Below are 24,877 nucleotides of genomic sequence, written 5' to 3' on the forward strand. Positions count from 1 at the left end.
CTCGTGGCTTTGTCAGCCGTCCTTGGTGAAGTTGACACAATATCACCAAACGGTTATTTAAATTGATAAGTGGTGCTAGTGGACATTATATAAAAAAGAGGAGACACAGTTAAGACAAACACCTCATTAGGCACTATTTATTAAAGAGAGAAAACTGTCAGACGAGTTTCTTTAGGTTAGAGCTGTGAACTCATGACATAAGTAGTAAACCAACACTGTACGTACAAAGATATTGTGACAACTTTTAAAAGTGAGTAAATGCTGCCTATTAAACTGACTGATAAGTTGATAGACGTTGAAATGATGTGGTAAGTGAACAAGCAGGAGCCTTGACAGTGTTTAAATTATGCGCCAAAAATTGAATTTCTTCCACTTACTTAACGATAAAAAAACACACATAAAAAATACTATAAATGAAGATATTTTATACTATTAAAATTATAGTTAAATATAATTAATAAAATAAAAATTTATACGATGACGTAGGTGGAATATTAAACTAGTATGTGGAAGATAACTTACTGCTACTTACTGTTACTTCCCACAAGGCCCGAGTGAGGTTCTTTCTCGTCAAGTAACAGCAGCAGCACCATCATGACCAGGTAACTCCTTAAATATTACCTCAATAATGGGTGTATTTGGCCTTATTCTCATATAGATTTGATATATAATTGATAAAGAACACTAAGTCTCTTATTTTATGTCTGGTTATTGATTATTGATGTGTAGAGTATTAAGAATAGAGACCACGTGTGTTGAGCATGAGAGTTAATGATGATATTTGGTAACTTGTTCCATTCATCCACTACTGTTTTAGTTTAATACATTTGAAATAATCCCTTGTGGTTTGTCTTCACCTCCCTTGTGGTTTGACTTCACCTCCCTTGTGGTTTGACTTCACCTCCCTTGTGGTTTGACTTCACCTCCCTTGCTACCTTCAGTTCATTATTTCTCTTTGATTTTCTTAACTCGATCTTAACCCAAATACGACAGCTGTAGTGTATATATTGACACGTAGATCAAATTTTAGTTTTGGTCATCCCTTTTTGATGTAACAACCTAGTCACAGAACCCCAGAACTATACCTAACCTAACCTAACCTAACTCATTTCATCCAAAGCTCACCTAACTTTGCTCTTCCACCTCCCACTCTGCTAGAAAGTAAAAAATAAATTTTTCTAGTGTATATAAGAACATAACATAAGAAACATAAGAAAATAAGGAGTCTGCAATAGGCCGGTTGACCTGTGCATGGCAGCTCCTGTCGAGAGTTACTACCACTCTCTATCATCCATGAATCTATCTAGCCTCCATTTAAAACTTTCCAGCGTTCCAGCACTTACTACAAAGTTGCTAAGCTTGTTCCACTCGTCCACCACCCTATTTGTGAACCAGTTTCTTCCTATCTCCCTCCTAAACCTAAACTTATCCAACTTAAATCCGTTGCTCCGAGTCCTATCCTGCTCGGATATTATAAGAACTTTATCTATATCCCCTTTATTGATTCCTTTCACCCACTTAAATACTTCTATCATATCTCCCCGCACTCTTCGTCTTTCAAGGGAATGCAAGTTAAGTTTCTTTAACCTATCCTGATATGGAAGGTTTCTAAGTCCCGGAATCATTTTCGTCAATCATCGCTGCACCGACTCTAGTGAATTTATATCCATTCTATAATAGGGGCACCAGAACTGAACCGCATAATCGAGGTGCGGCCTGATTAGCGCAAGATATAGTTGCAATAAGACCTCTGCACTCTTGTTACTTACACTTCTAGATATAAAACCCAATACTCTGTTTGCCTTATTTCGAACATTAACGCACTGTTTTCTAGGCCGTAGGTCCGGGCTTACAAGTATCCCTAGGTCTCTTTCACAAGTCGACTTCTCTAGGTTGATGTTGTTAAGTCTGTATACATTATAAGTATTTGTTCTTCCAATATTATGTACGCTGCACTTGCTGGTGTTGAATTTCATTTGCCATTTTTCAGACCACCCCTGCAGTTTATTTAGATCCTCCTGACCTTACCTTATTGGGCTGGTTCTAATTCGCCGTTGGATTCTGAGATTATTACACAACGCCACATATGTTGGTCTTTGCGATATTTACATTCAGTCTTGCTCTGAAAAAATGCTATAGTTTCTTTGTTTTTTCCCAAAAACTCGCAATCAGCTCCATATAATTGAAGTGACACCCATTGCAGACTTCTATGGTGGGAAATGAATTTGAATTTAGAAATATGAGACCCAAAATAAAAATCGATTTTGGTTGGGCCAAAAATACTGCGAATTAAACCACAAATCAAACCACAAAACGCTTTTGATTGGTCGCGTGACGTGTATGGGAACGCCCAGTATGGGCCAATAGGCCCGCTGCAGTTTCCTCCATTCTTATGTTCTTATGATTTATGAAGGGGACACTCAGTGTGAGAGGTGAGGTAGGCAATAATGGTGGAAGATTAATGGAAGAAAATAGAGAAAATTTTGGATATGATATCTCTGTTATTATACATTTGTGACGGTAATATAAGAACATAAGAAAGTGGGATACTGCAGGAGGCCGACTGGCCCATACAGGGCAGATCCCTTTCACACCCATCCCAGCACTTCCATGTGCCTATCCAACTTCGTCTTGAAGCTCCCTAGCGTCCCCGATCCTGCTATAGCACTCGGTAGCCTATTCCACATATCCACAACTCTATTACCAAACCAGTGCTTGCCTATATCCTTTCTGAATCGGAAATAGATGAAAATGATCTTATAATTAGACGTCTTATTAGAATATGATAATAGATTAGGGGTAGGAATGTAAAATGTGTAAACGCAAAAATACCCTAAATTTTCCTCATAACCTCATATGATTCAGTGTCTGGCATTTATAATTGTGAAATATTATATATAAAAACACTATACAAAAGACTAGTTAATAAGAACATAAGAATGGAGGAAACTGCAGCGGGCCTATTGACCCATACTGGGCAGTCCCGTTTACACCCGACCCCTATTGCTCATATAAGCATCCAACCTATGATCGTTCCATGCCCTAAGCACATACAATACCTGGGGAATTTTTTCTTAAGATAGGAGTTTCATTCTTTGTGGAAATGAAATTAGTGCACAAGGAATACATCTTGAATACAGTACAGTACAGTATAACATAAGTGGTGATCACTACATTGCTTTACATGAATACTGTAGTTACTGCCGGTCCTCGTTTGCTATTCTCTTGGTTCACAATTAACAATCTGAAGCTGTGGTCACTCGAGTTTTAAATCCACGATAGGATTTCATCCACAGGCAATAAGTCAACGGTACGATCCGCACACTGGCGAGAGGAGCCATCGGCCAGGTGCTTGGCTTGCGGGGCTCGGTTGGGGAGCGGGGTGGCTTCATTGTATGTTTCTATGGCAGCATTAACTGCTTTAGTGAGATATTTGGTCCTGTTAATGAAGACCAAGACAAAAATGAAACAATTGCAGAGTCCTGCCGATGTTTGTTTACAAAAGTGACCCTACTCGAGACAAATGAAGTTCCCGTCTTGATGTATTCTTACTTTTATGGTAAAGGTTTACAAAAGCGCTACCACCAGAAGTTGTTTTTCTTAATTTTTTCTATAAGTTTTGATGATTTTAAGTATATTAAAAGAAACGACAACTTCTATTATAATAAGTATTTTTGGGTAATTTTTTAATTTACTCTCCTATAATCTTAAATTGTTAGTGGGCAGGGCATACAAGATGAGGGAAATTACGAGGTAAAAACACACCAAACACTGATGTTGTGGTATTAAAATTACATGACTGGGTGCTCTTCAAATGCCAGAATCATTTTCTTAACCTAAGTCAGTCCGCTTTCACAATTCCCCTGCCGCCGCCATTGCTCCTTCCTCTAAGATCTGTGTAAATTGCGTTCCATTACTTCTTATCCTTTTAATAAAATAATTACTACACATCTTTCTTAAGTTTAGAATTACGTATACTATACCGGTTTATTCTTTTGTTTACTTACTAAATGCATTCTGTTCTCTTTATATTCACTGTATATATTTTTTTACAGCATCTCATGACAATCGTTAGGTGGGGTTTCCTTGGTTCTTTACTTTCGTTGGTTTAAATATTTTGTACACTATTGGCATAATATTAAATGCATAAATGAACACGATAATTAGCAGAACCTGACCTAGTCGGTTGGGTCAGGTTCTACATGTACTAAGTTTTATGCATTGTCGTATCCATTTCTGCTTAATGCGCTAATAGTGTGTAGAAAAAATTTAAACCAAATCGCACATTTCCTTTCATAAACCTTTACCATTTTTTTATTTCACTGATATTTTTGCTTGTGTTTTGTTATTGAAATCACTATTTTTTGTACATTTTAACGTTAATGAGAAAAAATAAGAACTAAGTTTTATTAATGCAATAGACTAGCAAATGTCAACGCATCGTATCGTGCATTTTAAAACAGTCTGTATCATCCCAATTTCGACAAATAAATTTTCGCTGTAGAGACAACTTGAGGAGTTCGTTGAAAATTCAACGCTGTGGTGGATTTAGTCTGGGTAGATATGCTAGTGACCGCAGCTTAACCTAACCTTATCTAACTTATTGAAAACTAAAATGAAAAAGGTAGATACTTAAAAATGTATGTGGGTTGATGCTCAAGAAACTTCTCAATAGAAGAAAACTTTTCTTTCAAGAACAAGCCAAACATTGGAGGAATCATTTTTTATCCAATCCTAACCCCCTAAAATAGAAAAACCCAAACCTAGAGACTCGTATATTAGGTTACAAGATTTTTCTAACCTAACTTCTTCAAAGCTTGAGAAATATGCCCTCATTCTGCACCTTTACCTAGAAATGAATATCAAGCAAATGAAAGTATAATGCACATTCTGAATACTGTACTTGTATGGAGAACATTTTTACCACTTTTTGAAATAATTTGGTAGATTGGTTGTAGAATACATTTATAGCTTGTTAAATGACGTTTTAATGATGACCTATTTGTACCTCCCGCAGCAAGGTGAGCCGCGACACCTTGTACGAGTGTGTGAATGCCACACTGCAGGGCTCCAAGGACAAGAAACGCCACTTTCGGGAAACTGTGGAGCTGCAGGTTGGCTTGAAGAACTATGACCCCCAGAAGGACAAGCGATTCAGTGGCACTGTTAAGTGAGTGTTGACCTAACCCCCAGTGGTACATGTAGGGCTGCCAGAGCCAAGGCTGAGGACTTGTACCATGACTTGTCAAACCCAGAGGTTGCTCTTGTAGGTATAAAGGAAGTTTTAATGAACTGCAATTTAAATTTATTTTAATAATGTTAGAATTGAATTTCACTGCATTCATAAAATATTAGGTCACTTTATAGTAGTGCACCATTCTGTCAGTATGTATTAGTGCACAGTTCTATCTCCTGGTGTTAGAAATGTTTAGACAATTCCAAGACATTTTTCTTTTGATATTTCTAATACCAAAAGAAATAACCTAACTTAACTTACCCCTTTTTCTGTGAAAACCCCCCAGAAAATCACCAAAAAACAGCCTAACTTAACCTTAATTTCCGACAAATATCAAAGAAGAAAAATGTCTGAATTGTCTAAACATTCGGAAAAATATTTCTACCGCCGAGAGATGGAACGGTGCACTAATATAAAAAGACCAAATATTAATGCAAAATTTGTGCTGCAATAACTTGGAAATCAATTGTATCCAAAATATTGATGCTTTCCTGAAGTAAGATCAAATTTACAGCTAACATTTGATTGATGTTGACAAGATTTCTCAACTAAATCTGAGAGCTTAAACTGAAAAACTACTGTAGTCAGATGAATAATTAATTAAAACTAAAATATGAGTTTTCGTAAGTTTAGTGTTGTAGCTATTTGGGTTTGTCATGTTGTAGTGGCAAGTGTGATGGTCTGCCCTGTTGCACCATGGCAAGGTATAGGGAGCTGAGGTCACCCTTGGCGGACCTTTACCCAGGGTCTTAAAATAATTGGGGAGGCAAGGAAACTTGCCGCTAGCCTTAATTGGTGATAGGTGCCTGAAGACTGGTGTGCAGGGATGATGGTAGGTATACCAGGCATTACTGTAGTAGGCGCTTTTCTCATTGTACGCTCGCCACAGAGTTCTCGAACAGCTGATCACAGTAAATTTCAGAATGAGCACAAGGGTTCGAGTCATCTCAGAATGAATGGTAAGCTTGGTTGTGAAGTGACTTGTAAATATATTTGTTGCTTGTTTTTATAGTGTTTACAGGCGAAAAGAAAATCTAATTTGCAGTAAGACTCTGAGAACGATTTTCAGATTTCTCGTTGGTTTTGTCAGGCAGTATTGTAAGACGCATGGTGTCCGAGAACTCTGTTGCAGGTGTACACGGAGAGGTATTGAAATTGATGAAACATTGGAACTTTTTAATGGTTTTGGTAGTGTCCCAGTCTGAAGAACCAGCAGCAGACACCTCTCCAGGTGCCAGGGGGGAGTAGTCGTGCTGCCGGGGAGGGAGGGGGGGGTAATAGGAGGCTGAAATATATCGTTTATAGGTTTCTTTATTCTTGTCATTTCCATTTAGGTTGTCTTTCTTTCTGGGTTTTTCTTTTCCATCATTTTGATTTTAGTTTAACCTTTTACCATTAATTATCTCCAGTACTATATGTCCTTGTCTGTTGTGGCGCACTAAAAATAAATATTCCGCTATTTCATTCATTTATAAGGGATGTTGTTGTTTCTAAGACCTTAGAATTCATTTAATTGAAGCACCAAAATATTGGGCTAAGCAATGGCTCTTGGTATTTTATAAGAAAAAAAAATACTTTAATCAGCTAATATAGTACAGTAGGTAAATTTTTTTGTTTTAATCACCCATATTTTGGCATTGTAGTAGAATATTTTTTTGTTTATATCATTTTGCATGGTACTTCAGGCATGTGTACTTCACTTAATTCTTTATACTCCTAAATAAGGGGAGAACATTGCAACTGAAGCCTAGAGTCAATTTGCAGCAAGGGGAGTGATTGGCTGGTGGAATGACAGGCAGAAAGTGAAGTTCTTCTGTATTTACCTTATTTCTATAATACTATTTTGAGTGATACTGTATTAGCTTTTGTGTTCATCTGATGGTTTGCACACTTGGGGAAGCCAAAAAATAGCTTGTGAAATGTACTGGTAACAAATGTAAGGAACAAGAAAAAGGTGACACTGAGTGACAGTCTTACCCTTTTGGGCCACCTTGTTTATGCCACAACTTGTTCATGGATGTTTCTTTATAATTTTATTACCATTGTATTTCACATGATAATTTTTGCTTCCCAAGTGTGAAAACTATCAAATCAACACAAGTTTTTATCCCTTGAAATATCAGAATATAAATACTGTCTGTACAAAAGAACAACTAATAAAGAACTGTAGTAACTGCTCACTTGTCTGTCCACCAGCCAATAAGCTAAGATGGCAATTGCCATTGTTACAGGTAATGAAACCGTAAAAGTTGTGGAAAAAGCATTACAATATTCTAAAGTGGCTTAGAAAAAAAAAATATATATATAAGACTATAAAAGAAGAAAAATGAAGAGCACGGGTTTGTTTGAAGTGAACGTATTTATGGAAATGGTGGGCTGTATTATCGTAAGCCCACCTGTGCTCACTCCCTAATGTGACGTCATGTCATGCACACAGTGCGGCAGTAGCCAGACATCTCGAGTCAGTTGAACTGTCATGTCACCCAGTTGATGGTTTCAGTGTGGAAGGGGCCATATTTGGTACATAAATATGTGCTGTTGTATTTTATGTGCTCTGTATCAGTTTTATTTATCATAAATTTTTTCTTCATTTTTGACATGAACAGTAATTTGAAATTTGTGAGAGTTAAGCTTCCCTTTTGTTCACAAAACAGTAAACTCTTAACCACATCATTAATGTAGAAGTTTGGTGTTAGTAAATCACTTGTTTAACTTATAACTGTTTATAACAATTACATACAATACTGTATTCGGTGTTTACTGCTCTGCCATTTGAACCCGTTGTTTGCCCTCCATGCTTTACTGTACACTCGGCAATAGGTTTTTCAAAGATGCAACCCCCATCGTTAAACAAGGGACACCTTAATCCATGTCTGGTTCATAACTGCTTCATCAATGGAGTACAGTACAGTTAGGTGCCAGAAGACTATGAAATATAGTTTGAATTAAATGGGAGTAGAGACACTCCTGGGGTTAAAAAACTCTTGGTTTACATAAATTTGAGGATACAGAATGCCTCACATAAGTCTCCTTGTAGAATTTTTTGGGTTGCACAAGTTTTATTATGAAAGGTAACTAGTATGGCGTAACACTATTTGCAGAGATTTATGCGTAAAGTGGCTGAGGGCATCCCCTTGTGAGACGCCACCTGTGGTACAGTACATACTTACCTTATGGAAGGATCATTTTTAGTTTACAGAAAATTTGGCTTATGAATGAGGTCCAGGAACAGAACCTTAACATAAACCAGGGTGCGTCTTAATTAGTTTGTTCTAGGAGGCCAAAAATATCCCAAAACTGTTCCAAAACTACTTTAATTAACACTAAACATTGTACATAATGCATAAAAAAAGTAACATGGGTATTGTACAAATACTGTAGTAGATACCCAGTACAGTATACTGTATATTACATGGACAGCTCCTTCCCGTCTCAAAATGTTGGGCGAGTTATGTCAATACACCGTTGAGGTATGTGCCAGGCTGGATGTGACTACATTTTGTTGATTAAATAAGCCCTGGAATTTAATACCTGAACTCTCACAATAGCTCCTGAAGTTGAATGTACCCCCCCCCTCCCATCCCCCGGGGTGAAAATATATTTACATTTAAAGTTTTTATTAACCTGGTACCAAATGAACCTAAATAGTATGGGAATTAGGGTGAAATTATAAAATGTGGTGAGGGAGGAGGGGAGCAGAGCACCAACAGCCACTGTATCTCCCACACCCAATTCACTCACCACCTTTCTTTTCTTATTTTTAGTTTTATATATTTCCAAATGATATTTTCTCAACTTTTACAGTTTATTTAAATAAACAATGGCAGCTGGCACTCTGCTTCGAATATTTGTTCGCAAAATTTAAAGGGGGTACAGCATTAATAGGTACACTCGGTAAAAAAGTATCTTTACAATTCTTGTGTGAGACAAAACTACACCATGATGAAGGTTTTTGAAGGCCCATGAGGCATAGTTATTCACTAATCATATTGCAACAAACAAATTTTTTATTTTGAATGAAGACTAAATTAGGCTGACCATAATAGGTAGGAAATCTCTCAATCACACCTATCAACCGGAGTGTTCAGTACCGGGGGTATTATCGAGACTCCACTGTCCCAAGGTAGAGGTGTTTATACTTGGAGACGTGAGTGAGTTTCATCCACTAGCTGTGTTGAGGAGTTTGCCAGTACAATATTTTAATCTTTTAAGTTTGCAGAAAGTACAGTACTGTACTGTGTTAAGATTTAGAATGATATTGGTGACTTAACGAGGGAAAATAAAAAAAATAGGTACAGTAGTAAATTATATCTGCGTGTATGAAGTATTGAAATGGGGATATTGTACTGGAGAGTTTCCTGTTCATTCTGGCCAGTTAATGTTAATAGTAGATACTTTGACTAATATATCCTTAATTTTATAAATAGGTTGAAGCACATTCCCAAGCCTAAGATGAAGGTTTGTGTTCTTGGTGACCAGATGCACATTGATGAAGCAAATGAAAATGATATGCCCTGTATGTCTGCTGATGATCTCAAGAAGCTGAACAAGGACAAGAAACTTGTTAAGAAGCTAGGTGAGTTGATACGCGTGCCTGTTGAAGTAAAACATTTATAGTGTACCTTAAAATAATGAAGTGGATATCCGTTACAAGTTTTAACAAATGTTTTCAGTATCCTCAACTTGTGAACCAATTATGTTCCCGAGGCTTGTTTGTGTAACTCCAGCTTTACTCTTGGTTATCAAACAAGTTATGAATATTTAAAAAAAAATGCATACTGGCCTACATGATAAGTCAAAATGCTGAAGCAAACTCGAACATATCTTATGTTATTTAACAATTTGGCTGCTTCCATACTCTGAGAAGAACCAATTTCTTCTAGTGGTAGAAAAAGTGGTGCTACTTGAGCCACTAAAAGAAAGGTAAATTGCAAAACAGCGTACAGAGTGAAACTTCTACTTCGATACCTACAAACATAGAAAATTCCATTTATTATTTCTTGTGCAAAATAATTATAATAGCAATAGCAGTCATAAAAATAGTATTTTGTATTCACAAACATATTCTGATAACTTAGAATAAAAATGCTAGTGTGAATCCATATTAACAGAACTAACTTATTAACCTTAGTTGGTTTAATGCAATTTCTGCTTCTTTGTTTCTTGGGCACTCAATACTATTTGGAAAGTAAGCTGTTGTCTTAAGTTTGAAACAAGATTTTAAGTTTTGATCATTCATTAGGCTTTGTAGTTTGCTTTTATGAAGTTCACACTAGAGAAAATGTGCTCACAGGTAAGTAGTTTTGAAGACGAACAAGAATCCTGAATGCATATCTTTGTGTCTGTAGGTGTTTGGTAATTTCTTGTGCACTTCAAACACAATCTCATCTTATTTTTTTAAGATAAGCAGTTCTGTCCATTCTTGAAGTGCCAATGTAGCTTTTTAGTCACCGAACAGATGGTCTGATGTTTTAATAAAAGTTTCATTATTCACCATCAGTGAAACGCTTTCTTTATTTTATTACATCATGACTTGCCACAAAACTGGCTTCTGTTATACCGAGGATTGGACTGGGGTAATCCCCTACAGTATAAGCCTCTAAAGTCTGCCAACTTGCACAAAAATAAATTATTTCCTTTGTCATGGTTATTTCTTTTAACTTTTTTTGCACATTGTGCATGAGGGATTAAGTGCACATGTAACAGTAAACAAAATGAAAATATATCGACCTGAAATTGTGGCCTGGCAGGGAGAGGGGTGGGTAAGTGTGGCGAGTGATGAGTAACTTGTCAGCGATGCCACCAGTGATGTTAATACTGTAGATGCAAATGAAAAGAAAATTCTGTAAATTGTTATTGCATCAGGTATTTGTAGATTTAAAGCAGCGTTTATACTCTGTAGTGAATGAGGGTGTGCTCTTAATATAGCGCAGGAAGAAACTAGGGATATAGTAGGCAGAGTCCAACTGTGAGCATGTGCAGTACTGGGTAGTTATCATTCACCATAAATGACCCATGGATAGATTTGTTGGTAAGTAGTGGAGCACCTGTATAACTTGTTTAACTCAACTGAAAGGTTCAGGACCAGGAGGCTTCTGTCAAGTGAATAATTACTTAATCAATGCTGTACTATTATGTACAGTAGCTAAAACAACTGTCTGTGCAGGTGGGGGTCCATATGCTCCAAAATTTTACGTTTGATTAGTGACAGCCCTCGTGTACCAAAATTTATCGTTCATGGTCTCGCATTATTTCCCACAAAGTAAGCACAGATAGTTGTTTTAGCTACTCAACATCTATCAGAAGTGCGTTCAATAAACCATAATGCTTATTTACATTATAGTCGACCCTCGTTAATTCGGACTAATAGGGGGGACGGGTGTCCGTTTTAGCCAATTGTCCGAATTAACCGATTAATGGGTTAATATTGCATTATATTTCAGTCATTGTTTTTCGTCACGATTTTATCCCACTTTCCACTAATACGTACGTCATTTCAGCAAAAATATTACATTTCCGTGAATGCATTATATCAAGCACAGTATGAATAGAATACCATTGTAATATAACAGTATTTTAACCAAAAACTATTAAAAAAACGAGTAACTTCTCTTGAACATCGGAAGGTTAGGTAAAATCTTTTGTTTTCGTCACATATTTTATCCTATTTTACATTAAAATACATCACGTTTCAGCAAAACTACTATTTATTTCCGAGAATATATTCATTCAGGCGCAGTTTAGGTAAAATATACGTGTGATGTAACAGTTTTTTAACTGAAAATGATTCGAAAAACACGTGTACCGTCTAGCCGATACTCAACAGCTGGTGGTGCGTCATGTGTCATTGTAAACAATAGGAGGTTGAAGTAGATTACCGGGTATTATATTAAGTGTGAAATATCGAAAAGGTTTTTATTACCGGTATTTTTTGTAAATCATTGAGAACTGTGATACCGTATATGATATGATAAGTTAGCCTGTGCTAAGAACTTCAACGTAGACTACTGAAAACACGTTGTGAGGTAATTTAGTCTATTGTAAGTTGGTGAGCTTCATTTGCTGAAGGAACTGCACAACTTTTCATTACTAATTGGTACATATTTTATGTTTTTATTGTTTACTGGCAGTAAATGGTTAATATTTTTCATGTCTGAAGCTAAAAGTTGCATCTCCCCCCCCCACACTAGTGGTGATGTTACATTTAACCAAAAAGACGCTGGCGTTTTATCCCAGCAGTGGGTGGACCAGCATTTTAGGTTAAAGTCCGCGTAGGTAATAATCCTACAAATCTAAAAAAAAAAAATGATCAGATTTAGTCTGAATTATCCGAAATCCGGATTAAAGGGGTCCGAATTAACGAGGGTCGACTGTACAAGTTTCTGTAGATACAGTACCTGTAAAGTAACTACTGTACTTTCATTGTTCCCCAACACAATATTAATACACAAGAGGGTTTTATCACTGATAAGTGCCATACTGTATACCTATAACTTCTCGCTCATTTAACAAAGGTATGTAACTACCACCACAGTCACGTGGCTGATTGTTCCATTTCATAATTTTTTCCTGCAGTAGCTGTGGAAAATTAAGTTATCTCGTCTTTAATTTCATGTGCTAGTTATTTATAGCTTAAAGTTTTTAAGCTTTTGGTGCCAGCTCAGTGAAGTCACATTGGCATGGAATTTCGGTTTATCATGACTCACTTAACCAGTGTGGGTCCAGAAATGGCTGCGCTCTTGTTGCGTGAATCATTTGTATTGCACTTTATCCAAACTGGTGCTTTTTTTTTGTTTTTAGCTATGGAATACACTGACTTAACAGCTTAAAAATTCTAATGTTTTCTCTCCAATTGATTCATACATTCATGATTCTTAAATCTTATGGGTCACACATTGTTCACCAACTTTTTTATACCTAGTTTTCCCCTTTTATACTTGCCATTTTGAGCAGTGTTACTCAGTACTGTCACTTGTTGAAGACATTGAATAGAGCAGTTTAAAGAGGAACAAGTGTTGGCGACAGTGGCAGGAATTTAGGATGTCAATAAAGGATCGAGTCAAGTGTCGGCAATCTCATAACTGAAATTATGCAAAATGTATTTTTAGTTTTTTGGTTGATCTGTACATACTTTAAAACAGTAACCAACTGAACAACCAGGAAGAAAATTATCAGACTGGTTGCCATACCGATTGATGTGTACTAATATAGGTCTATTTACTCCTTGGCTAGTTTTGGCCAAGGAGTGTGGTTGCCAATCATATGCATTGCCTTTTTGGGGGTAAAGTGTCAAGCTCACTTGAAAAAAAAATGGAACGGGGAACTGGAGTTTGTGAGTATTATTATGAGGGAGGAAAGTCTCTCTCGTTCAGTGATGATTTTAAGTTTCTGATCAGCTTGATGTTATTTCTCAGCTCACTCTGAAAATTTTTGTTAACTGTTGTTATGGTTCTGCACTGGCTATGTTACTAAGTTTTATTTATTCCACAGCCAAGAAATATGATGCATTTATTGCATCTGATGCCTTGATTAAGCAAATTCCCCGTTTGTTGGGTCCTGGCTTGAACAAGGCAGGCAAGTTCCCCACCATGTGCACTCATTCTGAGAAGTTGTCTGACAAGGTGGATGAGATTAAGGCCACAATCAAGTTCCAGATGAAGAAGGTATGTAATTTTGTCACCCTGGTTTGGTGTTTGTTTAATGACTGTTGTGACAATTTTCAGGACTTGTTTATTTTTAAAATGGCATAAATATTGCTAGGGTGAATAATTGCTGAAGTAATTTAACCACAATATCAAGGGTCTTGAGCAGAAAATACTGTCCATTTGGATATGGCCTATTTTCTGCTACGTGAATATTATGAGGTCGAGTCATTGAAACAATTGTTACGGAGGATATCGTAAGTGTTGCATGAATCGCCTTCACACTGCACACTAATCCTTACATCTTACTCTTCCCACAGGTGTTGTGTCTATCAGTCGCCATTGGCCACGTGCATATGACTGCTGATGAATTGGTTCAGAACATCTACCTTGCAATGAATTTCCTTGTGTCTCTCCTTAAAAAGCACTGGCAGAATGTGAGGTCCCTTCATATTAAGTCAACCATGGGGAAACCCCAGCGTTTGTACTAAGCTAATAAAAGGCAGAGTTTTTGTTTGGTTTCATTTCCAAACTTTGCTTCCATGGCTGATCATATTGGAGTAATTACCAGTAATGAAACATGGGCATGAAGTGGAATATGATACTGGCTGTTGAAATTGTCAGGTATTCCTTGGTTAACACTTGAGCACCACAAAAGTTTTTACTTCACCAGTTGTGGAACTTTTAACAAAACAAGTTATTTCTGGTTTAACAAGCGAGTGCTCGCATTCTCAGTCACCTAGCAATTGTTTTGACTCGCAAATTTTACTCTTTAATAATTTACAATTGGCATTCCTTTACTATATTGCAAAGTGACTACAAAGCAAAGGAAATATTTAGTTTGTTGAGAATGGAAGTAATTGACTTGGGTGAGCTATGGAACCAGAAAGAAGAGGCATTTGTGAACTGTATATCTTTTAATATTAAATGTCAAAAACCTGAGAAGTGCTGCTAATCTGTATAGGAATGGGTGGGTGACAGCAGTGCAGTGGGCAATACCATAAATCTTTGGCTGGATTCTGAGCAGAACACTTAGTTTTGGGATTTTGAATTTAAATGGACTTATTTTATTTTATATGCACACAGTATGCTATCACAAAGTATAGGGTGTCCTTGTATAAATTAGTGCATAGTACTGGGTGCCTTTGAATGAAATGGCATTGAATTGCACAATGTCTTTGTATGAATTCGCACAAAGTACAGGGTGTCCTTGTTTAAATTAGCACAGAAGCATTGTTTATAGGGCAGCTGATGTATTAGGCCCCTACAGCTACATGGTTGCCTTTCTGAGGTAGTTTGTCATTTTAACAATGATATAAGGCCTTCAGATATCCCAATGGGCAAGTTAAAAAAAAGGAAGCCTAATTTATTCTAATATAATAGGTCTTCTAATGTTTAGGTCCTTTTCAAGCATTAAATTGGATTTTTTTTAGCACCCAACCTTACAAATGCCTGAACATGGCTTTAGTGTGTGTATTGGGAGTCTTATATAATTTTCAAGCCGTGTTTAGGATTCTACAAAAATCCTCAACTCGAGGTCATTGCTAAAAAAAAATACTAAATGAGGATACCTGTACCTGGCTTTACAAATGGACATGAACTAAGGTGGAGGTAGCTAGTTCATTTAATTACTACAGTGAAAAAATAATTACTTTAAATGTGTAGGATGTTTTGTGGTGGTAGAACTTAACACTGGCATGTATAGAATGACTTGCTTTGGCAATAAAAATTACCAAGGACTAAACCCCCTATTTCCAGTAATTCTTGTGGGAACATTAATTTTGCTTGTCCCCACATTTTCAAGGAATGCAACCCTGGGTTTAAGTGAGGACAGCCCATACTGTACACTAATATTAGTTGGACTATAAATTATCATATTTCTTAAATGCTCTCCACTGCCTTTAATATTAACTTAACGTGTTAATTTTTTAGGAATGCATCTATTGTGTTAATCGAGGAATGTGGTGTTGATTTCGTGGAAACAGAATTGGTGTAAGGTGGCCGACAAATTCTCTTGGTATTGGATATGGGGATTGGATTAAGAAATGTTTTGAGGTAGTCTTCACATGTTAGTGTGGGAGCAGAAACAAAGGTAAGGAGTGGTAGGAAAGTGGCTGACTCCACAAGCAGTAAAGTATTGAAGGGAATGTGTGCAGTATTGGGAGGCTGGAATTGGCTTGAAATGCCTAACATGGATTAAATGGGAAGCTTCTAGTAATGAACAGCTTACTGTTAATGTTATCAAGCTTGAGAAGTAATTATTGGAATTGATCCTAGTCAAATAAATGTACAGTATAGTACTGTACTATTGTCTGAAGTGCAGTACTGTATGTGGTTGGTTGAGATGTAGTTGTGAATGAAAGTTTGCTGAGAAAATGAGTCTCCAAACTTACTTCCCCTGACTGTCATCTGGTGCAGTTGGTGTATATTAATTTGTGGTTGATTGCTTCATTTTGGGAGGGAGTGAGCTTGTACCCTCATTGTACAGTTACTGTAGTGGAAAGTATTGTTGTTTTGGTGTTAGATATTGCATGGGCTATTTTGATAAAGAACAGTGGATACATGAATGTCTTCATGGCAAATTCCTTATACAGTTGAGTCTGGATTTACGCGGTTTTGGTTTACTCGTTTTGTCATTGAAATGCTTGATTTACGCAGGAAGCGGGGCGGCAGGGTGTGCACAAGATCGCCCAGTCATAAAAACATTACCGAGTTCTTCACCCGCCACCCACCACAGCCGGCCCAATTCAGTGATAGTGAGGATATGGACTTTGAGGGGTTTGACAAAGAGGCCTTGCAAGCCCCTGTAGTGGATAGTGATACAATTGATAAAAGTGATACAGGTGAGGGCCAATAATCTGCCCTATATCTCGGAACCAACCCCCTCATCCCCGTGTGCCCAGCCATCTTTTCTACTAATGTAAGTGTTAAAAAACCTAATATTGTTGATATATCTCTTAATTATTAATTGTGTGTGCACACCATCATAAAATTAAGAGGTTATTTTGACTACAAGGTACATATTGTGTCAGAAAAAGTGGAGTTTGGGAGTTGGCCCAGTCTCTATTTCAATTAATCCCATATGTTCTGTTATTTCATTTACGCATTTCTCGTTTTACGCGGTACTCCGCAGGTTCAATTGACCGCGTAAATGAAGACCCAACTGTACTGTAGTGGCAAAGTAGTTGAAGTAGTGTGCAGGAACAACAACTGTTGATGCATTTCTAAGCATGAGCAAACTCGTACAGTCCATGCCGTTTATAAGCCACACAGACTGGCGGCCTTGAAATAACTGACTGGCAACTTTGCTGGGTGCATCCCTCCCTCATCTTACCAAAGTGTGAAGGTGAAGCTTTCCCCTCGAATATGTTATCATGGGTAAATAACTTAAAAAATGGCTTTTATTCGCTTTTAAAACTTATCCATGCATTTTGTTTTAGTTACAACCATGATAGAAGAGAATGTATTAGAACTTTGAAACAGGCACTGTTATTTGCACCAGATATTCTACCATTGAGGGTAGTGAGGTATGAGCCCAGTGTAGTTGCCGTTTAGGAATTTCAAGGCCACCAGGTCTCTGGCATGGATTACAATGTATCTTCAAAAAGGTAGGTAATGTTCATGGTACTGCACATTGGCCTTGTAATACAGATTTTAAAATTACTGTAATGTTGAAGTACTGTACTTGTTACTGCTGCCATATTCTCATAACTAACAGCTCGGTTGAATGAAAATGCCTTAATAGTTGTAATTGATGGTGCAGGTTTTAATAACTTTGGTGCAACAGCTATACTAATGTTATCTACTTGGTTGTTATACATGACAATGGTTTACTACCATAATGATAACCCCGTAATAACACATAAAAATAAATTGATTTTCTTGCTTCATCAGAGTCAGGTCTTTTACAAGTGAAGAGATGCCCAACCATGTACGAGTATTATCCCTGTGATGCAGAAGGTTCATGACAGGTGCTGTAACTGACTGCAGGCAAGCATATCTGAAGATGAGAAAGTGATCGCCCTACTGCCAAGTGTGGGAACTGAAGTGCATTAAACAAATATAAAATTGAGGTGAGTGTGATCAATGTTGATGAGTTCATGTTGTGTGGAAAGATGGAAGATTAGATTCTATACCATCTTAAATCTGATTTTCTTTTAGTTGTTTAATGATGGGGTTGTGTTCCTGAAAAACCTAACGGTAACACTGAGTACAGCACTGTACGGTACTCCTTAATAATAATTAACAAGTTTGTCAAATGGTTTCCAAGTTAAACTCTTGATTGATTAACACCAAACTTCTATACAAGGGATGTGGTTCAGAGTTAAATGATTTAGTCCGCACAAGGTGAGCTTAAGTCAAACAAATTTCAACTTGCATGTTAATAATGAACAACCATTGCTATGATGAAGAATAAAATTGAGACATATCACATCATAAAACACAATAGCACAAATTTTATGTAAAAAAAATGGCTCCTTCCACACTCCAATCATCCTCTGGGCTATGTGACTTAGTTCAGCCTGGCAGTTGCCCAGCTGTCTCAGAGATGTGTGGCTGCTGCTGCATTTCACTGTGTATTGCCTTGATGTCATATTAGGGGCAGGAGGCAGGGAGCACGGCTCCTGGGCTCGCATTGCAGTTACAGCCCACTGCCTCATATAATATGTTCACTTCACAAACATGCACCCACAGACTCTTCATTTTTCTTTTCATTTTTATAGCTTTATATTATTTTCTTTCTCAGCCACATTAGAGTATTGTATTGATTTTTCCACACATTTTATGGTTTCATTACAGTCGGCCCTTGACATACGCGGGTTTAGCATACACGGATTTGCAAATACGCGGATTGCCCCGCCGGAGGAATATTCTGTACAATGAAGTAATTGAAGTACATTCAAATCGCGTGCAATTTCAACCCGCGCGCGGCACCAAACACGGGACACCGCCCGCTCCCGCAACTTCACACACACACACACACACACACACATAGCTCTCCCTCACTCAGTCAGTCTCGCTGTAACCACGCTTGTGTTGACATCAGCATTGTAGTTGCAAAAATACTACATTTCCGTGAATGTATTATATCAAGCACAGTATGAATAGAATATCACTAGTACTGTATAACAGTATTTTAACCGAAAACTATTAAAAAAACGAGTAACATATCTTGAACATCGGAAGGTTAGGTAAAGTCTTTTGTTTTCATGTAGTTTATCCTAATTTACATTGAAATACATTACATTTCAGCAAAACAACTATTTATTTCTGAGAATATGGAAATGTAATATTTTTGCTGAAATGAACGTACGTAATACAGTGGAAAGTGACAAAAGCAATGACTTTCGCTTTCTTTCGTTCAAAAGATGTTACCGTAATCGCTTTTCAAATGGTTTTCAGTTAAAAAACTTTTGTATTACAATAATATTCTATCCTAATTCACTTGTGATGCAATAGGTTTTTTAACTGAAAATCATTCGAAAAGCGATTACGGTAACATCTTTTGAACAAAAGAAAGCAAAAGTCATTGTTTTCGTCACGATTTTATCCCACTTTCCACTGGAATACGTACGTCATTTCAGCAAAAATATTTTATTTCCGTGAATGTAGTATATCAAGCACAGTATGAATAGAATATCATTGTAATATAACAGTATTTTAACCGAAAACTATTATAAAAACGAGTAACATCTCTTGAACATCGGAAGGTTAGGTAAAGTCTTCTTTTCGTCATGTATTTTATCCTATTTTACATTGAAATACATCACATTTCAGCAAAACTACTATTTATTTCTGAGAATATATTCATTCAGGTGCAGTTTAGGTAAAATATACGTGTGATGTAACATTTTTTAACTGAAAACGATTCGAAAAACACGTACCCTCTAGCCCTGTTCAAGGAGAAGACTGGGAGGAGCTGTTTGGTGTTGAAGACGATGACAAGGAAATGATTTTGATGGATTTTAATGAAAATATTCAGAAATATGGTATTGTAGTATTTATTCAAGTGAATTAGGATAGACTATTATTGTAATACAACAATAGTGACGATGTGGAGGAGGCGGAGGGATAGAGTTGGGAGGAGGTGACTGGCGGGAGCAGGGACGAGTGGAGATGCCAGCCAGTACATTACGGGTGTATTAATTGTTTTTATAGGTATTTTTGCATTTTAATATTAAATACTGTACATTACGTTTCAACAAAACTACCATTTATTTCTGAGAACATGGAAATGTAATATTTTTGCTGAAATGATGTACGTATTACAGTGGAAAGTGGGATAAAAGCGTGACGAAAATAGTGACTTTCGCTTTCTTTCGTAGTTCAAAAGATGTTACCATAATCACTTTTCGAATGGTTTTCAGTTGAAAAACTGTTGTATTACAATAATATTCTATCCTAATTCACTTGTGATGTACCAGTTTTTTAACTGAAAACCATTCGAAAAGCGATTACGGTAACATCTTTTGAACTACGAAAGAAATTTTTCTGTTACCTGGGATTTTTTCCATCCTTGAGAGAGTTGTCTCGTTACCCGGATATCTCTCATTCCCAAAAGTGCTCTGCACCAATTGTTCTGGCTGATGGGGATATCACTGTAATGGTAAAACTAACTCTGGGAACGTGTTTAGTTTAGGTTTACATTATACAGTATATATGGTATGTAAAGAATGAGACATAATTAACCATTATTTCTCTTTTGTTGTCTACAGGGTTGGGTAAAATGGCAGGAGCCAAACGGTAGAATTTACTTTATTAATCACCCGCAGCAGAACAACTTGGTGGGATGATCCACGGACACAAGGGTAAGTTATAACCAAAAATACTGTTCTGTTTTCTCTCTGTCAGTCAGTCTGGTAAAACTAGCATTGAAGCCTCCAAATATTGTGCAAAGACCTTGTGGTTCTTTCTCTCACTCAAGTATCCTAACTCCTTAACCACCTTTATGTGGGGTGGATCGAGGAGTATAGAAACTATAAAGAAAAGGGGGAAGTGATAGGAGAAATTGGTAGAGTACAAGGATAGGAACATTCTCATGATGAAATTAGCGTGTCAGCTGACAAGAATGATGTACAGTATTTGATATTCTGAGATTCTTTTATCTAGTGTAGGTTAATTTTGTGGGACATCTCTTATAACTGTGATTTCTTTAAACAGGAATACTGTACCTGCGTCGTAGCATCAGATGCTGGATCATCTGCATTATTTGTATATTGGATTCAACTTTCAATATTCTTGGGCAGACACCAGTAAAATGAACATGTGGAACAGGAAGTTTCTTGATGACATCAACAAAAAACGTAAGTACAGTATATGGTCATACATCATCTAATATGTCATCTAATAAACAAACATTAAAACTACAGTTTTGATGCCCACTGACATCCCCTTCAATTGTGAGTTACAAAATTTAAACCACAAAGACAAACACAGTCATTCCCATTGAGATGGATTTACATTACAATTTAGTGTTTAATTTAATTTTTGTTTAGTGTTGGGTTCATTTGAATCTTGTATTACATTGTCTGCTAGCTCCAACTGAAGCAGTTGTTTCACATGCTCTGATTGTACAGTATCTAGTTGTTGTGCGTGTGCTGACTGTATCGTGAGTCTCAGGGCTAATTAGTGTTGTGTGGGTGGTCACTTGGCTCATCGACTAACCGACATGGTCAACCCATTTCTTGTGTGTTCCTAAAACACAGATCATTAGGGATAACAAGGAATAATATCCGTGGAGTTGGCACGTATTTGTGCAGCGAAGTTGACAATCGGCGACTCGCCACCCAGTATGCACTCCGAGGCCGAGTTATTATTTCTCAACTTGTAACTTTGGCTAGATATACATAATTTTCTTTATTTTCATTTACGCTGTTACATGCACACAATTACTCATACAGAATATGCGAAAAAATAAAAACTAACTATCACAAAGTCAAAAACATAAAGGGGATAAACAGTTATTATGTGGTTCACTGTTGGCTAACAGAGCAGAGGGGGAGCCTGGGGTGGTGTGGGGATTTCCCAGCTGTTTGCTGTCTCATGTCCCAAGTGGAGTGTAAAAATTGCAAAATGGTGAAATGAGGTAAGACAGTGTGTGTAGCTCAGGGGGGTAATGTGGTCTGACAGTGGGGGAGTCATATCTTTTCAGGGGGTCAGGGGTCAGTTCCCCCCCTCCTCACTCAAGCATGGCTAGTTGTGATAGGGAGATGAATTTAATACCATAATGATCCTTAATAAATTCTCTACAAGACGTGTCCAATAAGATATCCCTTAACAAAATATTTTTATAGGATATAATGATGGGAATTCAATTCTTTTATATTTATAAAAAAATGTAAGAAATGTTGATACCGGAAACAGTTAAATTAGTTCTAATTTCATTAGACACAATTTTTTTATCAAAATAATCCTGAATACTTTATCTAAAAGTTTGGTTAAATAAATATATTAAAAAACAAAAGGTCTCTATGATACAGGCATGACTAGAGCAGTGTTATTGCTTGTAGGAGCTGTAGTTATTTATGCAAACACCACTGTACAAACTGTTTATACTGTAAACATAATAATGTATACTACTGTATATATTGTACTCCAGCAGATCTTGTCATCTATAGCCTAGAGTAGGCAGACACTTTACTCAGTTGATTGTAATACATAACTGTAATCACGTCTTAACACTTGTGATGAAGGTTGGGTGGGAGATTATTGGGTATTATACTAACCTGACCTGATGCAGTGTCGGTCACCCATTGTTGGGTGGAAGATTATTGGGCATCTTGACGTGAAGATGGCTTGAATGACGTTATTTTTTACCTATATTGTATATACTGTACATAGTACAGTACTGTATTGTATATGAAGGATACACGTATTAATAAGTAACATCTTTACTAATAAGTAATATCTCCATTAGCCGGAATCCCTCAAACTTGGAAATCTCTGATTGCCGGATTGAAATTTGCTCGGATAATCATTCCCAAAGCTGCCTTTGGAAAATAATTTTCCGAAGTTGAAAATCAAGAGAATTTTCTGAAAATGTCTTTAATAAGATGAAAGTTAAAGTATAATATTCTTAGGTGTTTTATAGATTATATTAAGAAATTTCCTCAACATCTCATATCTATTGATATTCTTACTAATAATGAATTCGGAAAGAATTCTACTTATAAAAGTATATTAATATCATCTATCAAAGATTTTATAGGAGAAAATTTAGCTATATATGACTAAGTTTATATAATAATGTTTTAATCACAATATACAGGTACCCGGTATATGGATCCGGGTATAGACATGTCGGCACGATTATGGAAAACTATTCAACAATCCTCGATTCAATAACTGGATGCAACACATGATATGTACAATGAAGCTGTTACTACCCATTAATATTTCCAAAGAACCAGAACCAAATATTTTCTAATACACACCACCTATTCTTAATTTGGATAATCTCCATTTTCTGTCATTGTCTAATTTTACGAAAGAATCCCATACTGGTGATAAATTTAAAAAAAAAGTAAATGTTTATTCTAATATAATACCCCGTACAAGATTTAATCAATAGTAACAACCAAACACACATTGACGATATTAAAAAGTAATACTGTACAATTATATATCTATAATATTGATTGATCAACCAGTGACACCCGAAACATATTATGGTCACAATTTTATACAATTACAGTACATTTCTTCACTATTTCCATCTCTACGATAAATCATCTGCTGGTACAGCTATAAACAATCTTATGGATTTACGCCCCAATAAAATGTGGTTTACATACGTATTAAGTGATCAAATAAATCGCTTTGGGACCATTAATCCTCATCCAATTTATAACCTTTGTCACGGCTGGTTAATCGACGTTATCATTCTCGGAAGAGTAAACCCTAAATTATATTTAATATATGTACAATACTGATATACGTGGTGTTAAGTGTCACTTTGGACAACTATGTAGCCTAATTAATCTCCATAACCTTTTCAGGTTATTCAAAACAAATAATATTAATTATACAGCCATTTTATTACAATTAACAGTACTTTCTGTTAAACCCCTCAACCCCATCAGTCGACGAGGTAATCATTTTCCTGCCTCGGCAATTTCAGCAAGGTCTTTTGAAGATATCAAACGTTTGCGTTTGGGAACAAAAAATTAAAATCTATTACGTGATAATTTACAATCTTACGCTTCTCGAATCCTTACTTGTTTACCTCCACCGACAGGGACTAATTATTTTAATTTAATCTTCTTTTAAATCTGTAGCATTATAATTAATTTTGATCGTCTTTAATACTTAAGTAGAAACACTAAGAAAATATTCTAGCGTACTAATAATAGTAACCAAGTCTCCCAATAAAAAGTAGCAATTAAATGCCTGGTAGTGACGTGTCCTCCTAATATTACTCATTAAGTAATTGTTAGATGTTTTAATTGCCTGTATGTTGGCCTGGCGAATTGGCTAGGAATTAACATACCTAGGTAGCATTGCTTATCGTCACATTTGAGCTATATCACAAAAACTGGTTTTTAGAAAAAAAGGCTTTTTTATTATTTTAATTTCATTACATTCATCTAAGGGAATGTTTCTATTGCCATTGCTACTGTCATTGATATTATTAGTATTTACATCGTTAATACTATTAGTATTACTAATATCGTTAATATTATCATCAGCTGTATTTATATCCTGGTCAATATAGCTAGTAGGCACTAAACCAATTACTGTAGCATCAGACCTTTTATGTCATTTTTAATAATATTTAAAAATAATGGATGAATTTGTTGTATTAAAGCCCTATTTAAACTTATTATTTGATAGAGTTGTTGCAGAAGAAGGACAAAATTTAAATTTTTTAGAATTAAAATCTCAAATAGATGAAGTATTTAAACCATATTTAGATCTTGAAGATATTTATATAAATAAATTATATCAAATAATAAACACAAAACCTAGTTTCTTTCATACATATATTAATCATATAAAT

The 24,877-nt window shown here is 36.3% G+C and overlaps 1 protein-coding gene and 1 long non-coding RNA gene across 2 annotated transcripts; both read left to right on the forward strand.

Moving 5' to 3' along the window:
* Positions 1-513: 513 nt before the first annotated feature.
* Positions 514-14,390, forward strand: LOC121870498 (60S ribosomal protein L10a-like). Its single transcript, XM_042372329.1, has 5 exons — positions 514-602; positions 5,018-5,170; positions 9,664-9,812; positions 13,727-13,899; positions 14,199-14,390. The coding sequence occupies exons 1-5, from the start codon at positions 595-597 to the stop codon at positions 14,367-14,369; spliced, it is 654 nt and encodes a 217-aa protein (XP_042228263.1). The 5' UTR covers positions 514-594; the 3' UTR covers positions 14,370-14,390.
* A 2,579-nt stretch (positions 14,391-16,969) lies between these two features.
* Positions 16,970-22,122, forward strand: LOC121870499. Its single transcript, XR_006089717.1, has 3 exons — positions 16,970-17,951; positions 20,595-20,687; positions 21,040-22,122. It is a non-coding gene; the product is annotated as an uncharacterized LOC121870499 (long non-coding RNA).
* The last annotated feature ends 2,755 nt before the right edge of the window (positions 22,123-24,877 follow it).

This window comes from Homarus americanus, unplaced genomic scaffold, assembly GCF_018991925.1.
Source record: "Homarus americanus isolate GMGI-L3 unplaced genomic scaffold, GMGI_Hamer_2.0 scaffold44240, whole genome shotgun sequence".
In the NCBI taxonomy this organism is placed as follows: Eukaryota; Metazoa; Arthropoda; class Malacostraca; order Decapoda; family Nephropidae; genus Homarus; species Homarus americanus.

Bases quoted from the DNA above. Each gene is read 5' to 3' on its own strand.
- LOC121870498 (XM_042372329.1), top strand. The intron at 9,813-13,726 runs GTGAGTTGATAC...TTTATTCCACAG, and splicing joins GAAACTTGTTAAGAAGCTAG to CCAAGAAATATGATGCATTT. The intron at 13,900-14,198 runs GTATGTAATTTT...CTCTTCCCACAG, and splicing joins TCAAGTTCCAGATGAAGAAG to GTGTTGTGTCTATCAGTCGC.